The following is a 23,211-nucleotide window of genomic DNA, read 5'->3' on the forward strand; positions in this document are numbered from 1 at the left end:
TTAGGCTCTGAAGCAGGGTCATTTTTTGTTGTTGTTGTTTTAATAATTGTGAAACCAAGATTAATTAGGGATTCATGCAGAAATCAATGTAATTCTATGCTTACCTAGCAGAAGCTGTTAGTTCTTGGGAAAGCTGCCCTGTGATTTATATCTGTGCCCTAATAAATAAAGGATCAACATACGGTCCCACACTGTACACTTTGAGATCAACAATTTAATGACATCTTAACACTGGTTACAATCTTAAACTATGTGTACGTATTTTGTTCCTAGTGATGCAGAGATCTTCTATTGAAAATAGAATTTTAGAAGTTTCAAAACTATTCTAACATAGGAGGAAGTAGCTACTGGCAACAAAACATTCAAAAAGAAGAAAATGCAAGAGAACTTTGGGTAAAAATGCTGCACATTAGCTGCTTCAGCATTTCATTTACTAAATAATATCATTTTGTGAATTAAGAAAGAGAGAATAAATTTTAAAGAACAAAACTGAATTTCTTTCAAGCCAGCATTTCTAGTAACAGATTTTTTCTTTTTCTTTTTTTTTTTTTGCAACAGTTTTTTTTAATTATTCTCATTTCAATATTAAAATGTCTCCAGACTGTTTATAACACGAATAAAACACTGAAAATGCTCTGCAGATTGTAGTTATATAAGGACTATCTGAATCAAGGAAATTTGTGTATTAAACATACTGAATTTGGCAGTAAATGCAACAAAGTACGAATGCTCAAAGAATACTGAGTTGTCCTAATCAAATAATGTTAGGGCTCTGCTCTTTTTTTTTAAGAGAAGAGTTTTTCAGCGTCTTTAATTTTTCTCTTCCTGTCCATTTTGGAAACTGCAGTCCATCCAGTCTCCCTCACTTTTCTCATAGTTGCAAGCTTTAGTGCAGAACTTGGAGCTTTCAGGTTTGATGTAGTTGGTTTCTAAGAAAAAAAAACAAAGCCATCCAATAGTTTATAAAACAAATATGATCTGCTCTTCATTTTGCTCTAAATAAAAGGGAACGTACCTGTTTTGGTGTCATTGCATATAATTGTGAAGCTTGTGGATAATCTTGGTATAATTTTTTAAATACTTCTTCATCTGAAACAAGGCTCTTAAATTAAAAATAGAAAGGTTATTTCCTTATACTACATTCAAAAATCTCTTTTCTTTCCCCTTAGGAATGAGTATGAAAAAGAAAGTATGAAACCTAAACAATTCCATACAAACAATGTAAAAATTCATTATAAGATTGGTATTTTTTGTCATAAAGTTACTAATTATTTATAAAATTCCAGAATGAGACAATTAAATAATAATATCCTCATAAATTATCTTATGTACAGAAGCCTTATTAAATCCTCAGATATAGCAGTATGCATAAAGAACTGTTAACCATGCAATTTGTTCTGAGTTTTACCAGAAGGTCGCTGTGTTCAGAGCTATCTGACTGAGCATCCAGCTGCAGAAGCACTTTTTGCTTTTTCCTCTGTTCTGAAATCAGACCTGAGCTTTCACTTTGCATTTTATGTACTGGAGGAGTCTTTACAGTGTATGTCTGGGAAAAAGATAGCATTTAAAATTACATTTTCAGTGGTAATCATGGAATCCAACACTAAACTCATAACCCAGTTTACAGACTCATATCAAGGAATGATTGCCTTTCCATTCAAAACTTGAAACAAAGTCATGCACAGAAATAAAAAAAAAAAGGAGGAAAAAAAAGCAGCAGTTGCAGAAGTACTGAGCTTTATGGCACACTATATCTAATCTTTTTAAGCTTATCTGCAGAAATTCAGTTGTCAGTTTGAACTGTAGTCACTATGGACAGACTATAACCAACATTCATGTAAATGCAAACAAGTCTGAAGGAGAAAGCTTTCAGAAAGATATTGATAGTGAGTGGCATCAAAAGCAAGACTGGTTTTATTTCAGTGGTTCTTACACTGGATGTTAAGCAGAAGGGAAAAATAGAGTCAGCGAAGTAAGAATGATTCATTAGTGTGAGTTACAAACCTTCAACGATCGTCTGACCAAAGGACTCTGTAGAAATGCTCGAGGAGATGTTTTTGTACTTTCCATCATGCTGGTTTTTATGGGAATATCACTCTGAGAGAATAGTTTTTTTACATTAATAGCTGCAGAGTCTGGATCTAAATGAGGTTTAGGAGTCTCAGAAAAATGAGTTTGTATTTTCTAGAATTAAGAAACGGTTGAAAAACATTTCAGTGCCTTTTGTCCAGAATGTATTATTTATCTCATTTAACTTTATATTATTTAACTTCAATTAGATTGCTTATGTACATATCACCCAACTTTAAAATTTTTTAATGAAGTTACAACTACCTTGTCCTTCTTTTCAGTTTCAGGAGCCCTACTTTTTGAGAGTTCTTTTGCAAGCTTCTCCTAAAAAGAGAGTAAATTTTTTATTTGTATTTAGCTATTAAATTTTTTTAGCTATTAAAAATCTTGTTGTTGTTATTACAGAAGTTCACACAAATATATGATCCAGGTTTAGTGCAGTTGCATTTGAAAAATATGACTTTTGTATTCCTGGTATTATTTCTTATACAACTTTTCCCATTTCTGATGGACAGTTCTTCTTGAGGTTTTTAATCTCTCCATGCTTCCCTCACTCATATTCAAGAATCATGAAGAACTTTCACCACCAGAAGGCATGATGACTTCAGAGAGCGTTAAGCTCTGATTTCAAGACTGCAAGACCTAGAATCAAAAACTCATTTCACACCTGTCATTGCTGCAGCATATGTGCCTGGGCCAAGCATGTCACCCATAGTGCTACATTAAAAAAAAAAAAAAAGAAAAAGAAATACCTTGTTTTCAGTTTCTGCTTTAAGCTGTTCCTTAAGGGATGACAGTTCACTTTTCAAACATGATAGTTCTGTTTCCTGAAACCAATTAGATAATGGAAAGGGTTAGCTATGCTTAACCTGGAAAAAAGAAAACAGTCTGAAAGAGATGTTAATTCATAGTGATATTCAGTATAAACAAAGAAAATTCAATTTGCTCAAATAGAGTAGTTTATCCATAAAGCTAGTATGGTGAAAGGTATTTATCTCCCTTTGTGAGATGATTCTAGCACTAGAATAACAGATGAACACAGAGTCAACTTTTCCTCATCTAAGAATAAATTAAAAAGATTTTTAAAAAATGTGTTGACTTGAGTCACAGTTTCTATAAAAGTAAAGAAATATTGTATGAAAGGAAATGTCAGAAAAAAGACTACATTTTAAATAGTTGTTATAGAACCACACTTTTATGGAAGTCTTGAGGGAATGCTTGCTCTCAGAATATTTCTCAAAGCTAAGTGTTCCAGAAAGGAAAATGGGGAAAAAAGGTTATGCAACTGTAGACTTGAAATGTTGTTCAAGCTTGTTTTAGAAAGTGATCAAGTACTATGAAGCAGTTACTGTTCAGAACCATTCAAGGAAAGAATTTTAAATATTTGTGAGAAGGGGAAAAAAATGAAAAAAGGCTATTTAATACTAAAATTTCTTAAGCAGACAGCGAGGTTAAAACATGATGCACTTTTGAATAAAGTAGACAGAAAAGCACACAGGTACTGCAATTAAGCAGCATTACATTGGCCCAAAACAACCCCTCTTTTCTCAGTGTGGCTCAGGCAAGCCAGAAGGTTGGACATTTTAGGAAAGCAGCCTTTCCATTTCATTATCCAGCACTGATGAGTACTCCTTACCAAAGCTCTTTTCAATGATGACTGCTCTTGCTCTTTTATCTTATATAGTTTTAACTCTGTATCTTTTTCTTCAACCATTTTATCATATTCATGCTGTATTTAAAAAAAAAAAAAAGAACTTTAGTCATTGGACTAAATGTTATAGATCTGTCCAATCTTAAAATATTATTTATTTTTTTAAATAAATCTCTTCTGGAGCTTCAGGAAACGTTGTGAACACACACTGACACCTCTGCAGAAACAGTACAACAGAAACTTCACAAGCAGTGCTGTTTGTTATTCCATAAGGCAACACAGAGTGCTTGATCTTTGCACAGTGATGTGTGCCCCAGTACGTAAAGCTGGACACGTTATTTTTGTTAATGTGATCTGCTAAATGTGCTGCAAAACAGAGTAATAAAAATGTCCATTCAAATATGTTAAGTTATAATGCTGAAGATCACTAAAGAGTCTCCTGATTGAAAGAAGAAATTGAAAAATACTGAAAATATTGACAAATGTTACATTAGGACTACAAAGCACAAACTTTGCCTACAGGACTTTTTCAAAAAACCATTACCACCATCACATCTCAGTTATTACTGGGAGTTCAAACGTGCTAATAGATCACATCGTGTTAAGATTCTCTGCAGCTTACACAAATGGAATTTATGTGGCAGTAGACACATTTTCAAAATCTGAAGGTGAATTTGTTTTTAAAAGATGAAAAATCAAGAGTGTTAAACCTCATGCTTCCACACTTGGGTCTCTGATGAAGTTTTACTTTCTAACTTGTAAATTCTGGTTTTGGAAGGTTTTTATTTATCATAATATCCTATACTAGGAAGCTTACCTTATGCTTTTCCATAAGTGCCACCATTTCAGTTATCTTGTGTTGACATCGGATATCAGTTTCTCTCTGTGCTATTGTTGCTTCATCAGCAAGTAACCTCATTTTTTCTACCTGTTAGTAACAAGGTTCTTTTAATTAATGCAATCTATATACAATCCCATTTAGTGAAATCTTTACCTGCTTGGAAGATTCTTTTCTAATCCTGCATCTTCTACACATTTGTTGAAATGGAAAAATATAGATTAAAAATACATCCATTCTTCCATGGCAGACAAGTGTCATTCTGAACCACAGTGCAATTTCAAACACTTGTGTAACATTTCTTTTATATTCCAATTAATATCTTGATGTCAAACAAAAAAGTGTGGCCAGGAAAACAGTAAAATGAGAAACATTATTAACCTATTTGCTTATTCTGTACTTATACCAAGAATAGAACATCTGTGAACAATAGCCTGACAAAAAATATTTTTTTTAACTGGGTTCTTATTTTTAAAGACATGTAAAGAGTTCAGATTAAAGGATTTAGTGTTCTAAAGCTTTGCTCACTGGCATACATAAGAAGTTAAATTTATGCTTACAAGACTATTATGTAAGTGCAGGGAATCTCATGGATATAGCTTCATAAAATATATCAAGCATTGATCTTCAGAAACTAATTAAAAGTTATGAAAAAAAATAACAACTCTCACCTCTTCAAGTAAGTTATTTTCAGTTACTCCTTTTGCTTCAATTTCTTTTTCATAAATGTCAACTCTTGCCTTATGTTGCTTGTTCATATTTTCCATCTCTAACTGTAGCTTGTTCACCTTTAGAGAGTACAGAAGTATTGTTATTTGTTCAAAAATTAATATGCCCATTTGGTCTTTTTCCATTTTATTTAAGTAGAGCCACTCTGTACTTTTCAGGTATGTGACTATATTACTTCCTATTTAATGTTCAGTTTTTATCTTAAACAGTTGAACTTTGGCCTGAAGAGACTTAGAAAATACATGTAGAAACATGACAGAGAAGACTGCAGTTCTGTCCATCCCAGTCAACAGAGCAGTCCTAAAACTAGAGCCTGCAAAGCACAAAGAATCATTACAGTATAGAGGAATGACCCAGCAGCAATCTGACACTATCCTGCCTTTTACACAGAAGACTCTTTAATATTGCTGGTGTGGAATGCTGGGTAAGAAAATGAAGCATAATCAGTTGTACAGTCATAGAATCCTAGAACAGCTGAGGTTGGAAGGGACTTTAAAGCTCATCCAGTTCCAACCCCGGCTGTGGGCTGTTTGTCACCCACTAGATCAGGTTGCCCAGTTGTGTGGCATTGCTGAGTAATGTTCAGTATTCTATCAATAAAAAAAAAAGGAAAATAACTTATTAGGATCATCATTCCTTGATAAGTGATGTTTCTTACAAATATCTGAAAGTCCTATATCCAATGACTGAAAATTGAATCACCTTCCAAAAATCATGGGCTTATTTAGCCCTGTAGAATCCATATCATAAATCCATAAAACATAGAAGAATGTGTTTAACGTTTTATCAATAATTATACAGAGACTTCAGAACTGCAGTAGTTGTGTTTTAACATCACCATATATATGACATGAATTAAACCTACCTTCCCTTCATAACTACTTGTTTTCTTGCTTTCTGCCGTCATTTTCTTTTTCAGTGCCTTATTCTGTTAAAGGAAAATAATATCAATAAAAGTGAATAGGGCTATGAAATGTTTTAATCTCATACCGTAAGTCTGAATCCCCAAATTCCAGCTTTCAGCAAGCAAATAACTCTCTTCTTGTTCTCCACTTCAGATTCCGGAACAAATCTCCAAATGAAAGTGTTAAACTACTTTAACAAACAGATATTAAGGAATGAGGATGTAGAAAAAGGAACAAAAACTAAGACACATAGTGTTTCCAGCTTTTGTTAAATGTAGCTTATATATAAATAAACATAATAGCATAACTGTGTTGTGCTATTAAGAAACAACAGATATTGTGATCTATTGATTCTAAGCAAGTGGTTTGAGAATTTTATTCTGGGGAAATGCTGCTGACAGAAAATGTGCAGATGTCATAAAAAGAAATACAAACTTGTATATTTTTACAGTACAGTTACTGACAATTTTCCAAATGTATAATTCTTTTCTAATGAGATAAATAAAGTATGATATCATAGATCGATGACGCCACATGCTAAATGAAAATAATAAAAGTTTATTAAATATATTATTACGATAGTTGCATTTTACAAAAGTAAGAATGATTTTGCAAATCAAGTAATTCCAGAGGTGACCCTTCAGTTCTCTCAAAGGTAAGAAAAGAAAGGAAATGTTATGAATTACATAAGTATGTCTAAAGAAATCACACCAGACTAGGACAGCTGAAGAGCAACCTCAGAATACCATGTTTTCTGTGTTCAATACTTCTAAAAAATGTACTTACCTCCTGTTGTAACTCTTCAATGCACTTTGTTTTATTTTCCACCTGTTTCTTCACAGTATTCAACTGAAGGGATATTTCAAACATTAATTGTTAAAAATGACTCGATGTCTTAGACACTACTGTGAAAGTTCTAAAACATGCATTTGAAAAGATATGATTCCAGTGAGACTGAAACAAATGCCAACATGTTATAACGGTTGGAGTTTTTACCATGAAGTGCCACAAGAATATTTCCAGCCCAATATCACGTAGTTTAATATCAGCTAACCAGGTCCTTATGAGAGAAATTAATTTACTTACCTTATTTTCTAGCATCTTCAACTGTCTTTCCTTTTTCAAAATTTCATTTTCAATACTCTTAGTCTGGAATTATAATTGTAAATCTAGTCAGAACATTGTGAGAACTTTTATACTTTCTTAAAAAAGAAAAATATGTAATTGCAGAATCGTTAATAAATAGTGTTACAATTTCAAAGCAGTTTCCTCAAAAATAATTAAGCTGATTCTGTTTTGTATTTATTTGTTAAAAAAAAAAAAAACCACCAAAAAACTAAGAAACCATCCCATGTCCTAAATACATTCTTTGAGTTTTATGATAAAATTTTGAAATCCATTGTGATGTTAAAAAAAAGCAGGTTTGCTTTGATAATGGAGTAAAAAAGCAGTAACACTTAAACACATTCAATCTGAAGCTCATATTGCTTACTGAGTATATGAAAATAATAAATCAAATGAGGTTCTAAATTTGCCTAAAATATGGCAAATCTGGACATTCCAGGCAAGGTACTTGTCTTTTAAAGTGTTAGGGCTCAGGATATATACATATGTTGACTCAATTGGTAGCAGCACTGAAAGAATAAAACCTCTAAGAGAGAACATCCCTACGTGTAGGGCTCTGCAGAATAGAAAAAAAACAACATCTAGATTATATCCTACAGGTGATGTTATATTTCAAATGAGAAACCATATTACATTTTCTTCACTTTCATCCAGTTTGCTTTTAACCTCTTCACCTTTCTTTGCCATCTTCTCTCTCAAAGACTCCAGTTCATTTCTAAATGCCAAATTAACAAATATTAGTAAATGTATATTTAAGAATATTACTTTTTCAATACAGCTTATTTACTATTTATCCATGATTTATTTCCATATAAGAGACATCCACATATAATAGAAAGCAGCACACAACATTCAGATGAACCATGAAGGAAACAAACTTACTTCCTTTAATTATATTGTACACTGAGATTGACTTGCCTTAGCTGACCATTTGCTTCTTCCAGGTGTTCTACTAACTGCTTTATATTTTCTTCTTTTTCCCTTTGATCCTAAATAAATACCCATATGAACAAAATAAGTAAAATTTGAAGTGACATCTTAATCAGTACGGTGACCTGCCACATTCACAAGAGTAACTGCATTTGTGTTGTTTTTTAAAGAAAAAAACAATTCAGATAATCTGCAGAAATATATCATCGGAGTTTACGAAATGATTTTTTTTTTTTAACATAACCCTGTCCTTTGAAAACAGATGGAAGATTGCAACTCACCTCATGACTTTCCTGCAGTTTCTTGAGTTCTGTAGCCATATTACTTTTCTCTTGTGCCATTTGTTCTTTCTCTAATAACAGTGTATTGATATTCACTGTTAGTTGCTCATTCTTTAGTCTAATTTAGGATAAACGGTCAAGAGAAATAAGAATGTATACTCTGAAATTTCTGTTAAAATTAGATTTATCTGTTATAAAATGTTACTTCACACTGAAAAAGTCCAGGCCTGAATCTGCAAATGCAATCTTTGCAACAAATTTAACATAGAGTCATAGTAACACAAAAAGGCGATAGGAGGACGAATGGGAATAAGTCAGTAGCATAAATATAATAGTTGACAAGAATGTAGTTTAACATCCATCTCAAAGCAGTTAATGGTGATTTCAGAAACACTCTAGTCATGTTAAAACAACTAAGACACTGAGATACAGTATAATTAAATGCACACATACATAAAATGTACGTTATAATTATAAAAAGAATGTAACGCTGTCTGTATAAGTTAAAAGTTTCCATAAGAAAAGAATCACAGATGATTTGGTTCTGTATTAAAATGACTTCTATGTAACACTGAAAATGATTAAATCAAAAATGATCATACGCCTCTCGTTCAAGATCTGCATTCAGTGTTGTGAGTTGTTTCAAATAATTTTGTTCCTTTTCAACTGAACAAGTCAGCTGTACTTTCAGATCACACATTTCTTTCTGTAGAAGAAAAACAATATTTTGAATGCACATAGATAAACTACAGTGCAAGGAAGCGGTAAGAATTGAACTGACAACACAAAGCTTTAAGATAAAACAAAGCCAAAGCCATAAACAACACAGACTTTATCTTTACATCAATCTGATGTAATGTGGAAGTATTGTGGGACATTAAACTCAGATGTGAATGAAAACGTATCCTCTATTTTGTAGCCTAAGTAGTCTGCAAAAGTTCTGACAAAATTACCTTTCCATGGGCATTTAAATAAAGTCAGTATCTTCTCTGACATAAGCTTTTGAATTCTCTTTATATTAAAAAAATAACAGAATTCTACCATTATGTAACAAGTAAATATTTTGGATGCATTCTGAACTACAAAGTGAAACCCTTCCGTCAGAAATGTGATGTTGTTACAGGAGAAGGCAAATATAATTTAGATACAAAGTATATAATTTTATAATGCATAAATGCTTTGAACACTAATTCTTCTGAATAACTAGTGATACAGTGAAACCATAGGTACTGGTATGCAGTTCATTTAAGCAGGGAGAGAGAGAAAGCATGTGGATCAGTGTATATTTAGTTAAGCATAGCATATAATGAACTTCTGGAATTTCTTATCACAGAAGGCTGTAGAGACTAATAGCATGAGCAGAGAAACAAAACAGATGAGACAAGTGAATGCATAAGTCTATAAACTGATAGCAAAGGGAACTGACAGGGATGTGTCCTCAAATATCCTTTGAATACAGTTATTGTAGGAATGTATGGAGGATGTACCACAGCTAATAGCCAGGCTCCTCTACTACCTAGTAACTTTGGCTGTCACTGTCAGAAGCAGAATGCTGCAGTGGATAGACCATTGGCCTAACTCTACATGACATTTATTATGTTACATATATACGCATATAAAAGTAATGAAGTAATTACTATCACCCTTTATTCAGACCTCTCTGACTTGAAGAATATTTTTCATCTCTTTTTCTCTCTCTTGCAAATTTTCAACAGTAGCCTCAAGATCTTTCTTCTTCACTAGAAGTTCTTCAGCTTTTCCCTGTTTAAGAACATTGATGAAACTCAGTTTAGAAAATTCAATGCATAGCAGTACTTAAGGTACATGTGGTAAATCACATTTGGTAACATGCAAACCTAGTTTCCTGTTATCTTGTTTTAACTGAGATAGTTTCCTCTGGGACTAGTGAATACAGCTCATAACTAACATAAGCCTGTATTAAAAGTATTCTTCATATAACTCAGGTTTCCATAACAGTAAATGAACCTCAGGAAACTTCCCTATAAGGAGATGAGAACACCATGGGAATACATCGTGTTATAACCATAAGACCTCCCAGCAGACTCAGACTCTTATATGTTTTCTCTAAAAAGGAACAGGTATCAACACAATAAGCAATGCTTCCTAGATATTGAACACTGAAGCATGGAGGAAACATCTCCATAATTAATACCTCTCAAACAGTAAAATAATTGCAATAGACATGTGAAGTAAGAAACCCATGAAATCTATGAAATTGCTTATTGAATCCATCATTTTGTTACACAAAAGCTTTTCACAAATTCCACTGCCTTTTCTGGGTGGTGTCAGAAGCTGGGTTATCCTTTCAATACCAAAGTAAGGTCAGCTTTTACAAGGTTTAATTTCTAAAGGATTATTATAAAGAAAGCCAACCACTCAAGGAATTATATTTACTGTTGAAAACTGGTTGATCCTTCAGACTTAAATATTATATGTTTGGTGTTCACAGTGCGTGAGCTAATGCTCATCACACACACAAAGTATTTTTCAGAAAGGTGAGGAAGTAGTGAGTACTGGGCATAACTAAAAGTAAGGAATCTTCATCTCCATGGAGAATGGTACCCGAATAGGCATGAATAAAGGAAGAAATGACCAGAAATCTTGAATAGAAGAAAAAAAACATATAAAACAGTAGAAAAAATCAGGTACCTCAAAGAAAATGGCAAAATAGTCTGGAAGACAGATAAGAAAGCAACATTAAGGCATATTAAACAGTGTTTATATGTCATATAAGGTACCCATGAGGCAAGAGAGACTTCACATAAAAGGTAAAGGCCATGAGACTAATAAAATGAACAACACTTACCAGTGTTTCAGACAGCTCTTCAAGTTGCATTTCTTTCTCACGTTTTAGTTTAGTCATCTCTTCTGCAGCATGTGCAATGTAAAGTTATTGAACAGATATTTAGCGTTACAGAATTTTGATATACAGCAGACAATAGAAATAATAAATCCGACTGCAGTACTCAGTTATCAAAACTTCTTGAATTAAGTTCAGAAATCTAAAAGCTTAATGATAACCTAAACTATTACTTAATCTGAATGTAGAGTTACATTATATATATATTCAGAAAGTTATTAGTGAGTGTACATCTGAACAAAAGCCATGTATTGATTTGAAATAAAATACAGAGCTTATTATGCTCTCTGTAGCCATGTTTTCAAATACTATAGTGTGGACTGTATTTATGTATACAAAGGAATAGTCTTGGTGTATTGATGAATTTGTAATTTTCTAGAAAAAAATCCGGATATGCTGAAAAAAGAATCCACTTATTAGTAACTTTGAAATGTGTTTTCTACATGCACATTCACATTATTGGTATTTATTTGCAAGTACTGTGCATCAAACTAATTTTTTTGCTCTGTTATTATTACAGGTCACATCTCACCTTGTTCTAGACAGGCCTTTATCAGCAATTTTTGAACAAATTTATATTCCCTCAAAACATATACTAAACCATGTTTCCTGTCTATCATATCAGGACTGTAGACATATGCTGCACATTGGGCAAACCGTACCAGTCTTGGTTTGGGGCTAAAGAGTGCCTATGTAGAAATCACAGGTTTAGTGGAAATGCAAAGTCATGGCCTGAAGCAGTGATTGAGCACTTGGTAGGAAGGTAGGGCCAAGCCAGGGGAGCTCGGCTGCATGCGGTGCACCTGAGTGGCTGGAAGGGGTGGAGCCAGGATCCACTCCTTCCAAAACCTCATTTAAGGGTTAGCAGAGCAGGTGAGTTTATCTTGCTTGAGATCCCTGCCTGTGGCCTTCTGAAGGTAAGCAGCTTCTTTCCTTTATTTTTGTGCTCATGGGTGTTGCAGGTGAGCAAACTCTCACTTGCTCAGCCTAGGGCCTGCTGTCATTGTTGTGCTTTTCATCACATTACAACAAGGTATCAAAGTAATATTTGAAGCTAACTACTGTAAGCACTAAGGGGTAAGCAGTCTGCAGGAAAGCCTAAGGCGGGTGTTATATCTCTGCTACGTACTACAGAAGTTATTCTTGGAATCTATTGTTCAGCAGCCTAACACTCTCCCTCTGAAACTGGTTTGGAGCACTGCTTGTCTTAACTGGAATAATGTGAGAAACCAAAATGACTTCCAGGAGTGACCATGAATAAAAAAAATGTTATTACTACTGTATTCTTTCTTTCTACAAATCTTACCAAGCTCAGCAGACTTATTTGTGAGCTCCAACATAAGCAGTTTTGACTCATCTTCGTTTTTCTTCAATCTAATAATTACAAACACTTTCTGTTTAGTATACAGTATTGCTTTTGAAAGCTTAGGGACAATAAGACTGTCATACCACAAATGTTTTATATAGATGCCTTTTTAACAGGCAGATACAGCTGTACCTCTTTATGAAAATCAGGAGGACAACGATTTATTTTCTCATAGATCAATATTAATCAGTATAATTTTAAAAATTACATTCTCTGCACTTAGGTTGATGCGCCAGAATATGAATTTCACCTTCATCTCCCTTTATTCTTTAGGTCTGCCGTAGCCTGTAACTACTTACTGCCACGTACACAAAATCGCTGTTCACTGAAAAACTCAGTTGTGATAATATTAAAATACACATCTACTGTTCTGTTCCCATTTTTAGAAAAGTTCATTTTAGTTGCTAAGGGTTTTTTTTTAACATATGCATAACTTTTAAAACTACAGAAGACCTGAAAAACAGGAATAGTAGAGATCAGTATTAAACAGTACTATCATCACATAACGAATAATATCTTCTTCATTAAAAGTTTCATTATTAAAGAACTTCTACATCACAAGTGAGATGCCTGCTCTGTTAGTCAAGAACTGCATCCATACAAAACCAAGCAGTGCAGCCATGTGCAGGGAGATCTAGTGGAGGTTGAGGGCTGTTGGAACTACATCATCTTTAAGGTTCCTTCCAACCCAAACTATTATATAACCATCTTTAAGGGCTAATAATGCAAATAATTAGGTAGGCAAAAGACGTATATATTTAAAAAAAAAAAAAAAAAAAAAAAAAAAAAAAAAAGGAAGGGAGGACAAAGAAGTGATATCTAAGTTAAATGATGACTCAGTGACTAAACTAACTTTGATTAAAAAGAAAACTTATTGCTGATTCAAAAAAAAAAACCCAAAAATTTCTTGCACCAGACCGTCACTTAGATTTTATTCCCAGCAGTTCTGGTATTTTACCTGTAAGAACAATCTTTGATTGTAAACAACTTAAATTACCTATTTTGTTCTTCTTGCAGCAAGCTTTTCAAATTGTAAGTAGAAGTCTCGAACTCTTCTATCATGGATGCATGCAAAGCCTTTGCTTCTTTACATTCTTCCATCTGTGTTTCTTTCTCCTGAGTGACCTGAATTAATGCTTTCACTGTACTCTGCAGTTCAGTTTCTAAGCTCTCTCGAGTAGCCTACAAAACAATTATATGATTTCCAAACACATAATGTAACAACCAGTTACAATTGTTCTGCGTCTAGAGTATCAGCAATTATTTTTGTGGTATAAATAGATTCTTAATTGCATAATTACAAACAAGCTATACCTCTGTTTTTTGCAATGAATTTTTAGCTTCTTCCAGTTCTGCCTTTAAATATTCTTGATTGAGCTGAGATTCCTTTAACATTTCCCCTTCATGTCCTGTGTAGAAAATATACAAAATTACATTTGGGAAAATAATGTTTCCTTCAAAATGCTTCAATTTGTGTTCTGCAGATAAACATATTCCTACAACTTAATCAAGTTGCATAATGTATTCATATAATTTTTAAGGAAAAAAACTACATGAGATGATTATTCAAATTAATTAGCAATTGTATCCAAAATGTAAAATTGGTAACATCTATAAAATTTAAGAAAATACAGTCACTCATGTATCTGGAATAAAAATGACACTAAACTTGCCTTTTTACTACCCAGGGAAGGGGAGACCAAGAACTGTCTCAGTTCTAAAGAACAAAGGTACTTGTATCATACAGTATAAATATTTTGTAATAGCTTTAGAAGTACTGAAAACGAAGTTCTAAAGCATAAGTTTTCCCAGCCACACCTGATTCTAAGTGTGCACAACTGAAGTATTTTCCCCTGTCTTCAAAAGCTTTCATTGCTTGACTCATCCTTGAGACAAAAGATCCTTTCAAAATTACTCATGCTTCTGATCTCAGGCTTTTGCCTGTTTGCAAATATGATCCCATTTAAAAGCTGTAACACTTGGAGTTACTTGTCAAATATGTGAAAATGTGTCTTGTTGAACACAGAACACTTATGGACTTCTGAACAGATATGAGATGATTGAACTTAAATAGATTAATGCGGTAAGCAGGAAAACACTATTATTTCCACATGTTTACTATCCAAACCAGTGGAAACAGAACAATCCCAAGAGCACAGGCAGGGCTGTGTCATGCTCTGGTGTATATATGGCACCTTTATAGCAGCATAACCATGTACGTGCAAGAGCATATGGAAAAGCAGGAGAAGACAAGTCCTGCACAGTGAAGTTCTCTTGTCAGTACAAGAAGAGGGTGTTGTCTAAGACTGAAGAGTAAAACTTTGTTATGAAATAAGGGCCTGTATTTTATATAAAAGGAGAATATGCTAAAAGTCCAGTTCACACCAGCAGAATCTTAATTGTTTCCAAATGAAAATAAGATCTGCAAGGTCCCAAATTCTCCTGTTAACTACTACCAGGATGAAATCATCATCGTTTCTGTTTTCCATACTCCTATAACCAAATGTATTTTAATATAGCAGAAATAATTCTTACTTTTTGCTTCTTCTAAGTCCGCAATCTTATTTTTTGATTCCTGCAGGTGAGTCTTGATGTCTCTTATTACATCATCTTTTTCATTACACCTTACAGTAAGAACTGAAATCTAACAAAATTAAAATAATCACACAGGTCTAAAAAAAGAAGGTAGATTTTCGTCTTTGTTTATTCACATATGAGTAGTAAACACACTGCTGTAATTCAAGTTAAATAAAGTGGTCAGGTCTTAAAGCTCTTCAGTTCAACATCAGAATATGAATTCCAACAGACTAAAGATACCAGAATGTCACTAAAGGTAGCAGAATCTGATGGCTCCAACTGTTATCTTTCCCATTTTTTATTCATTCAGTAATGAATGCCCCAAAACACTCTCTGCATCTTTGCTATGTCACATCCATCCTCAGAAAAAAAAACAACAGTGTTTGATCTTCCTGTACACACTGCTTTTCAGTCTCTTGCTTACAAATTAGAACTGTATCACAATTAAATTTTCAATTCCATCATCCATTACAGATGTCTCATCACTACAAATGCCTACTCCAGTCTCAGGCTCCTAAACCTCTCCTACTAATCCACAGCCTGCTATGGGTTATGGCCATTCTTCTCACCTTTCTTCTTAGCAGATATGAACAATACCTGCTTTCTGGTTAATTTTATACTTCTGCATAAGCTGCTTCTTTTACAGGCAATCTTATTTGGTGCTCATGTGTTACTGCTAAATCCCATCACAGAAACATCCCTCATTACAATACGGCAGCCAAATTCAAATTTTATTCCAAATAACTAAAGGAACACACTATCTGAATGTAATTTGCAATATTGATTCCCATCCTTCCAAACTACAAATATTTTGCAAATAACAAGCACTTTTAGAATGATAGTAATATCAGTGAGTCATGAAAGCAGATAGACATCAAATATTAATGAAACTGCAAGACTTGTGGCAAAAATAAGTCTGTGCATATTAGATTTTAAAACTGAGCAAACCTGCTTTTCCTTCATACTGACTTCTAGCTTGCATTCTCTTTCAAAGTTGTCCATTTTTTCTTCTGCTTCTTTTACTATTGATAAAAAAAAAAATCAAAATATCAATATTTAATATACTAGCTAAAACTCCAAGAGAAATGCAATTTTTATTTAAGATTGTTTACAATTGTACAACTGCACAATTTGTTTCCTAAAGAGGCATTGTTGAGGTCGTTTTTAAAATACCTTTCTAATCAGACAAAATACCATTTGTGTCAGCTTTCCACAACATTACTCCATTACTACATGTATTTGTTAATAGATTGCTATAAGAAAAATGGCAGAAGTATGTTTGTAAAAATGAGGCAGGCCCTTAGTGGTAGATAAAGCAAATACTTGATCAGAATTTCTGTACCTGTATACTAATGCATTAACATTTAAATAAACCAACCACATAAAATACGTAGTGATTTCCAGACTGTACTTCATAGACAAAACTAAAACTTTTAGTGACTATTACAAAAATAAGATTTCAATTCTGACCTAGTAGAAAAAACAATGAAGGGCCCAGACACAGCAGGTAGCATCAGTAAGACAGGGTCCAGACTTTCAGTAAATTACTAATTGTATTGATGGAACAATTAATCAGACGCAAAACTTAAACAAGAAGTATAAAAGTCTAAAAGGAAGCCTCCTGCACTGCAGTAAATCTACCTTTCCTAGGAAATTTGAAAGGCTTATCCCAAATTAAGAGAAGCTGAGGTGGTAATAAAGTCTTACCAGAGAAAGTAGTAGGCTATACCATGAGGAAGACTGTAACTCATTTTATAGGAATAAGACTCAGGTAAGAAATAAGAGGTTCCCTTGTCAAAGTGACTGAATTTAGCTGGTTATCTCCAACATCTGTTCCTTTAAAGTAAATAGTGATGCCTTCTATCACTCTAATATCATGCAATGTGGTTCTAGGACATAGTGTCAAAACAGTATTAATGTTCACAGTTCACCATTCTAGCATCCAGCCTGCAGCTGCAAGCAGTAGGATCTGTGAAGCCTGCAGCAGAAACACAGTAAGCACAACTCTCACATTTGAAACACATTTCCAGTCTGGTGTTCTCTGCTTGCACGCGAAGCTCTTCAAATGCCACTATCATTCTCTAAAAGTAAAATTTGATACATACATTTGTGTAAAACTAGGTACTTTCAGTAATAAGGAGCAATGTTTGTAGCATGTTTAAAAAACAAGAACAACAACAAAAAACACCAACAACAACAACAAAAAAAACCCACCACTATTACACACTTATTTATGTACATATAGGAAAAAAAGTTAAAATCTTTAGTCTGAGCATAAACATACTTTGAGTTAACAGATGCTGTTTTTTTGAAATTGGATGTTTAATAAGTTTTATTTAAATAATTTCAAGGATGAGATATCTTTCTTGGTCCTAAAATAATGGAGAAGGTGTTGTGCCTTTCTTAGTTGTTACAATGACTGATAATAACTAACTGTTATTCCATGTGCCCACTGACTCTGTTTACTATATAAAATTTGTCATTGACAATGATGCCTCATATTATAAGTGACATGTACACGTAATCCAGATATTTCAATGCATTTAACTTGGATTACATTTGAGCTTTTTAACACACCATGTCACTTACTTCAATGTTGTTATTAAGTTCCTCATATAGTTGCCTTGTTTCTTCTCTTTCATGTTCATCTATCAAAATAAGAATGTATGATAAAGTTATCCCTTTGGAAAAGAATGCCAGCTGTTCAAGTCATTATGCTTAAGCAGCATAGTGAATTAAAGGAAAGGAATTTTAAAAAGGCTCTTTTCCTATTTAAAACAAATAAACAAAAAAAAACCCAAAAACAACAACAAAAAAAACAAATTATGAAATAGTGTGCCAAAAGTTGTACACTTTATACAAGACAAAGTTTAGCACTTCCCATCAGCAGATATCCACGAGCACAGAACTGTCATTACAGAACTGTTACAATACTTCACCTTATAACGACTTCAGTTTTTGAATTTGTATTATTTTCCCGTAAGAAAACACATATAGAAAACAGTGAGAAACACAGCTACCGTAGGAGCACAGTAAATGTATACACAGCTATTTGTATTTGTCAGACTAAGAGTTATATACTTTTTAAGTATCCAGGATCAAGACAATCAAATTTTGAAGATTATCACCACAATTTCGAATTTCATATAAATTAAGATCACAAGTTAACCACATATTTTTAAAAACCTTGAGAATTTAATTAGGTTAGCCAGCTTTCTTGGATTGCCCAATTTAGTGTGAAGAGTTTCTAACTGCTCCAAACAGGAGCATACCGATCCCAAAGTTTTTTAAGATGGTAATGATAAATAAAATCAATTATACTGCTTAAAAAGAGGTATGAAGTGCCACCTAATAAATCTTAATATATTCAAGGTATATGGAAGGGACTGCCAAACATGACAAGATTTCAGGAAACTAGCACTCCTGTCCAGTGGTTATCAGTAGCTAATCAGTATTGCTTGCAGTGCCTAAACTTGTATCAGGATTTAGGTAAATAAATAACTCCCAGGCATGTAACATTTTAGCAAACATTCATACTAACTTCAGAACACCCCTGAATTTAGCATTACAAAACAGTCGTGTATTCAAATTCTTGCCTTATATCTGAACTTGACCCTGATGCACTGAACCTCACATAGCTTTATTCACAACTTAACAAGAGCTTTTTCATTCATGAGTTTAGAGAAAGTTCAAAGCAAATTTACTTTTATAAATCAAGATTTAAACAGCATTTACATTTGGTGGACTTCTCTGTGAAGTGACTACAGGTTTCTTTGAGTAGGTTACACAGGTGTCTTGAAGCACTGTTTCTAAAAGAAGACAAATAATGCTATAACATGCAGTCACAGGAAGGTATGGTACTTTGTACACTTGTGTAGTAATGATGTGAATGCTTTAATTCATTTTATAATTTAAGATAAGTTTAACTTTCTATACTAAAGCAGCTCTCAGTAAGAAAATCCATTCTTTTTACAAAAATATATTTGGCCATTACTTACTCTTTTAAAAGATCTTTATTTTCACATATCTCATCTTCCAGTTTCAAACTTAGCTTTTCATTTTCAAACTAATTTCACAGGAGACAAATATAAAATAGATTGTTACTGGAAAATATATTTGAAATGTACTTTCAGTTTTCAAATCTCATATGAAAAAAATATTTATCTGCACCCAGAGACAGAAATCTGCTTTATCTGACATTATGTACCAAGACATCTTTTCTTACATCTTTTATATAATTAAAGCAATAATTCCCCAGGAACTGAAGCACTTAAAAGCATCCTATCCAGCCATACATTTGCACACTGTGTGCGTGCCTTCTCATAGAACCATCTTCTTAAGGCAAAAGTTAAGTGATCAATGATGACTTTGTTTGCATTAGATTTGGTAACCTAACAACAGCAACAAGAAGTAAAAGGGCTGATAAATTGTTCAAAACATGTATTTCAGTCACAGAGCTCTGCACTGTTACCAACTAGATAAAAAACTGCTTTCTGTGTGTGCTGAGCATAGAAATATGCCTTGGCATAGTTGACACAGACCAGGAGCATGAAAGCTTATTCAGCCTTGAATAGGTTTCTGCAGCCCCACAGTATGTTGCATGTGTGAATAATCCAATAATAGAATGTGCATCGTTAAAGAAAAGGAACCTATTTTGAGAAACAAAAGATGCACTTTTTCCCTTTCAAAACAATAGAACCATAAGTTATTGATTCCAAGCCAAGTGGTTTTTTTAAATCATCACAAACTGTTAGAAATTATTTCTTCAACCTCTATAGCAATCTTTAACTGTATGAACAATATTTTCACACTAAGTCAGGAAGAGCTTTCTCTTTCATTTACATATTAAACACGTGTGTACAATACTGGCCTGCAATTCTTGAATGGCTTTACGCTGTGCTTCAATAATCTTCCTATTTTCTTGAAATTTTCTTTCCTTCTGCTTTAGTTCTGATTCTACAGCCAGTTTCCATCGCTTGATCTTTTCAGCCTCTTTGTAGAGTTTTGAATACAATTCATTGATTGTTTCCATATTCTATCAAAACAAGTTCCACAATTTAAATCTCAAATGTTATGAATAATGTTTTATGTACACATTTATCTCTTAGAAATATCACAGCAAGCCGTTCCCCCCCCCCCCCCCCCCCCCACAGATGGTGACACAAAATTGTAAATGCAGGAAATGATATTCATGTATCCGCTGTGTCTGTATCAGCAGACATCACAGAACATGTAAGTGACACAAGCACAAGTGAAAAATATCTTACTGCCTTCAGGTAGTGATATTACTGAACTGATAGCTCTAAAGATATCATAAACTGCACATCACCAAAAATCCATAAAATTTTGCTAGAATTATCAGTGGAGCCAGGATTCCTTCTGTTAGGCTCTTCATAGAACATTCCTGCTCTTGTAAGATCAGATCCTGCTAGTTTAAGAATCACAGATCTTGACACACAATGTATTCCTGCAGCTATCTCATATACAAAGTAACAAAAAGTACAACCAGCCTTGTGCTCTTAGAACGTCTTCAAAGCACTGTACAAGCCATGCTTGATCAGAGGCTTGGGCAGGTAAGAGTAGTTACAAGGCAGTTCTGTACGTGGGTATATTGCCATCTAATGCTGTCCTTCTTTTGGCAGCATTGTAGTATTTTTACAGTTCTGAACATCTAGTTCTAATATCTGCTAGGGCTAAAGAAGTTCAGTCCTCAGGGATATGAAAATCACTAAAAGGTCTGCAAGAAATAAGTTCTATTTTCTTGCTGCCACCAGCATTTCCTTCCTAGGCAGCACAGAAAGCTACCACAGAAAAATTAGCTTTACTGTTATACTTAAGCAGAACATTGGTAAAAAGAACATAGAATCAAATGCTTGAGACAACCACTCCACTAAAGACATTGCTTTACAGATAAAGCCAGACAAGGTAATTGCAATAATCTACTTGGTTTTCCAAAGGATAATCTTGACTTCAAACCCTTGTGCCTTCCAATTCAGAACCAGATTCACAAAAATATTCAATTCCTAATTGAAACTCCAAGACTTCCCAGGCACTATTGCTTTTGACTTGGAAATTCTCTTAATATCCAAAGATTTATCTGAAGGTCTGTTCATTGAATATGAAATAACTTTTCTAAATGACATATTTTCTGTGACTCCTGTTTAAAGCTAATGATTCCCCTCTCACTAGGTCCTCTAGCACCAGAGTGTGTACTTAATAATGCTTTAAATTAGGAGGCCCTAAGAAATTAAATATGAAAGGTTTATACTTAAAAGCAAAGTTTATACTTGGCTGACCTCTTCATCCACCTCAGAGCAAAGTTTTGTTTGCTGTGAAATTGAATCTGAAATGGGAAAAGATTTTGATCAATGTATTTCCAGAAAAGCAAACAAACTACAGCAAAAAGAGCAGTGTGGCTCTAACAGTATTACAACTATGACATTATAAAACTAAGGAAAAATATGCAGTATATATATTATAGGTATATATATTATAGAAATTATGTATCTATAATTTAGATATTTTATATATCTAAAAAAATATATATTTTTAATTAAAATAAATGCTTACATTAGCCTTACCTGCATCAGTGATTTCACCATGGCTTGCTGCAGTTGTCATTACAAAAGGTAAATTAAAATCATCACCTGGGCATTTGTTAAAACCCTGCAAAATTTAAATATTACTTTCTTACAGGTAGCTTTGCAAAGAAGGATTATAAAACTCCGAAAAAATACAGCTAACATTTAAAAATAAAAATAAAGCATTTCCCATTAATGAAGCTGCTGTTGACTATTCTGAAAGCCCAAAGGATGAGTGCTGGCTTTGGAGCTCCCCTACTTGCTTTACTTCACAGCAGCTTTTCCAACAGCTGGACTTTCTCTGTGCTTTACAGACTGTGGTAGACAAGTGGATGTTTCTAATGACAGTTATGAACTCAGTAGCTACTGAATGCTTGTTCACAGTTATAAAGGATAAAATACACCTTTTTTTTTAATATATATTTTTGCTTTATTCCCAGCAGTACTTCCGAAACACATCAGATTAAAGTTGCAGCACAAAAAATTGACTTTACAAGGCGGTTTGAAAGTCAAAGTAATTCATCTTTTAAATAGCATAGCTCAGCTCCTGTCAGGACACCATACATAAATCTAAATATGTTTAATAGGAAGTGTCAGTACTTGTGGAATTCACATAACTGCATTGCAGCATTGCTTTCACTGCACAGCTGACCTGGTGGGGCTGTTAAATCAGAGGGTAACGCTGTCTATCTGTGTGTACCTCTCACAGCAATGAATTAGTGGCACCAAACACAGACATCAATTCGTCATCAGTGCTGTACAGTTAAAATACACGGCCGAGATGCTTCCCTCTGGCTTTGTTGGGGGAAAATAGAATTAAAAAAAAAAAAAAAAAAGTAAAAGCCTTTGAAATTAAACTCGAAGTTGTTCACAGGCATCCCTCCAGCTTTCATTCATTTCAGCGCATTAATAAATTCATGCTTGTGTTCTCCTGGCTTCGCGTGGGCACGGCTCCCGCCGGGCAGCTCGGCGGCTGCGCCTCGGTTACCTGGCACGGCTCTGCGGGCCGAGCGCTGGTCTGGGGTTTGACCGCAGACACCTGACCGCCGCTCAAACGCGGCGGCACGAAGAGTTTAAACGCTTTTCCTTTTTCCATGGCTTCGAAGGAGCGGGTTAAGGGCTCAGAACCGGCGCCTCATCGCGGCCGCGCCATCCGCCCCGCCCTCCCTCTTTCTCTCGGCCGCTGAGGAGAACAAAAAGGCGGGAAGCGGCGGCGCGCGCTGAAGGCGGGACGGGGGGCGGATCGCACCGCTGACGGGAGCGCTGTGGCGGCGGGC

At 34.2% G+C, this 23,211-nt stretch overlaps 1 protein-coding gene across 1 annotated transcript; it reads right to left on the bottom strand.

The window, feature by feature from the left end:
* Positions 1 to 133: 133 nt before the first annotated feature.
* On the bottom strand, positions 134 to 23,037 carry SYCP1 (synaptonemal complex protein 1). The gene is made up of 31 exons (XM_031605725.2): positions 22,923 to 23,037; positions 21,935 to 22,019; positions 21,650 to 21,696; positions 20,224 to 20,388; positions 19,352 to 19,419; positions 19,089 to 19,162; positions 17,943 to 18,001; positions 17,365 to 17,434; positions 16,302 to 16,375; positions 15,312 to 15,420; positions 14,091 to 14,185; positions 13,774 to 13,958; positions 12,717 to 12,784; positions 11,357 to 11,418; positions 10,186 to 10,290; positions 9,132 to 9,235; positions 8,530 to 8,647; positions 8,237 to 8,307; positions 7,952 to 8,033; positions 7,280 to 7,342; positions 6,980 to 7,042; positions 6,154 to 6,216; positions 5,231 to 5,347; positions 4,539 to 4,649; positions 3,707 to 3,799; positions 2,823 to 2,897; positions 2,335 to 2,394; positions 2,005 to 2,184; positions 1,409 to 1,546; positions 1,016 to 1,102; positions 134 to 929 (listed from the first exon to the last, which is right to left on the bottom strand). Exons 1-31 carry the CDS (start codon positions 23,028 to 23,030, stop codon positions 786 to 788), a joined length of 2,943 nt encoding a protein of 980 aa, XP_031461585.2. The 5' UTR covers positions 23,031 to 23,037; the 3' UTR covers positions 134 to 785.
* Positions 23,038 to 23,211: the final 174 nt, after the last annotated feature.

The sequence above is a fragment of the Phasianus colchicus genome, chromosome 25 (assembly GCF_987193195.1).
Source record: "Phasianus colchicus chromosome 25, bPhaCol1.hap1.1, whole genome shotgun sequence".
Taxonomy (NCBI): domain Eukaryota; kingdom Metazoa; phylum Chordata; class Aves; order Galliformes; family Phasianidae; genus Phasianus; species Phasianus colchicus.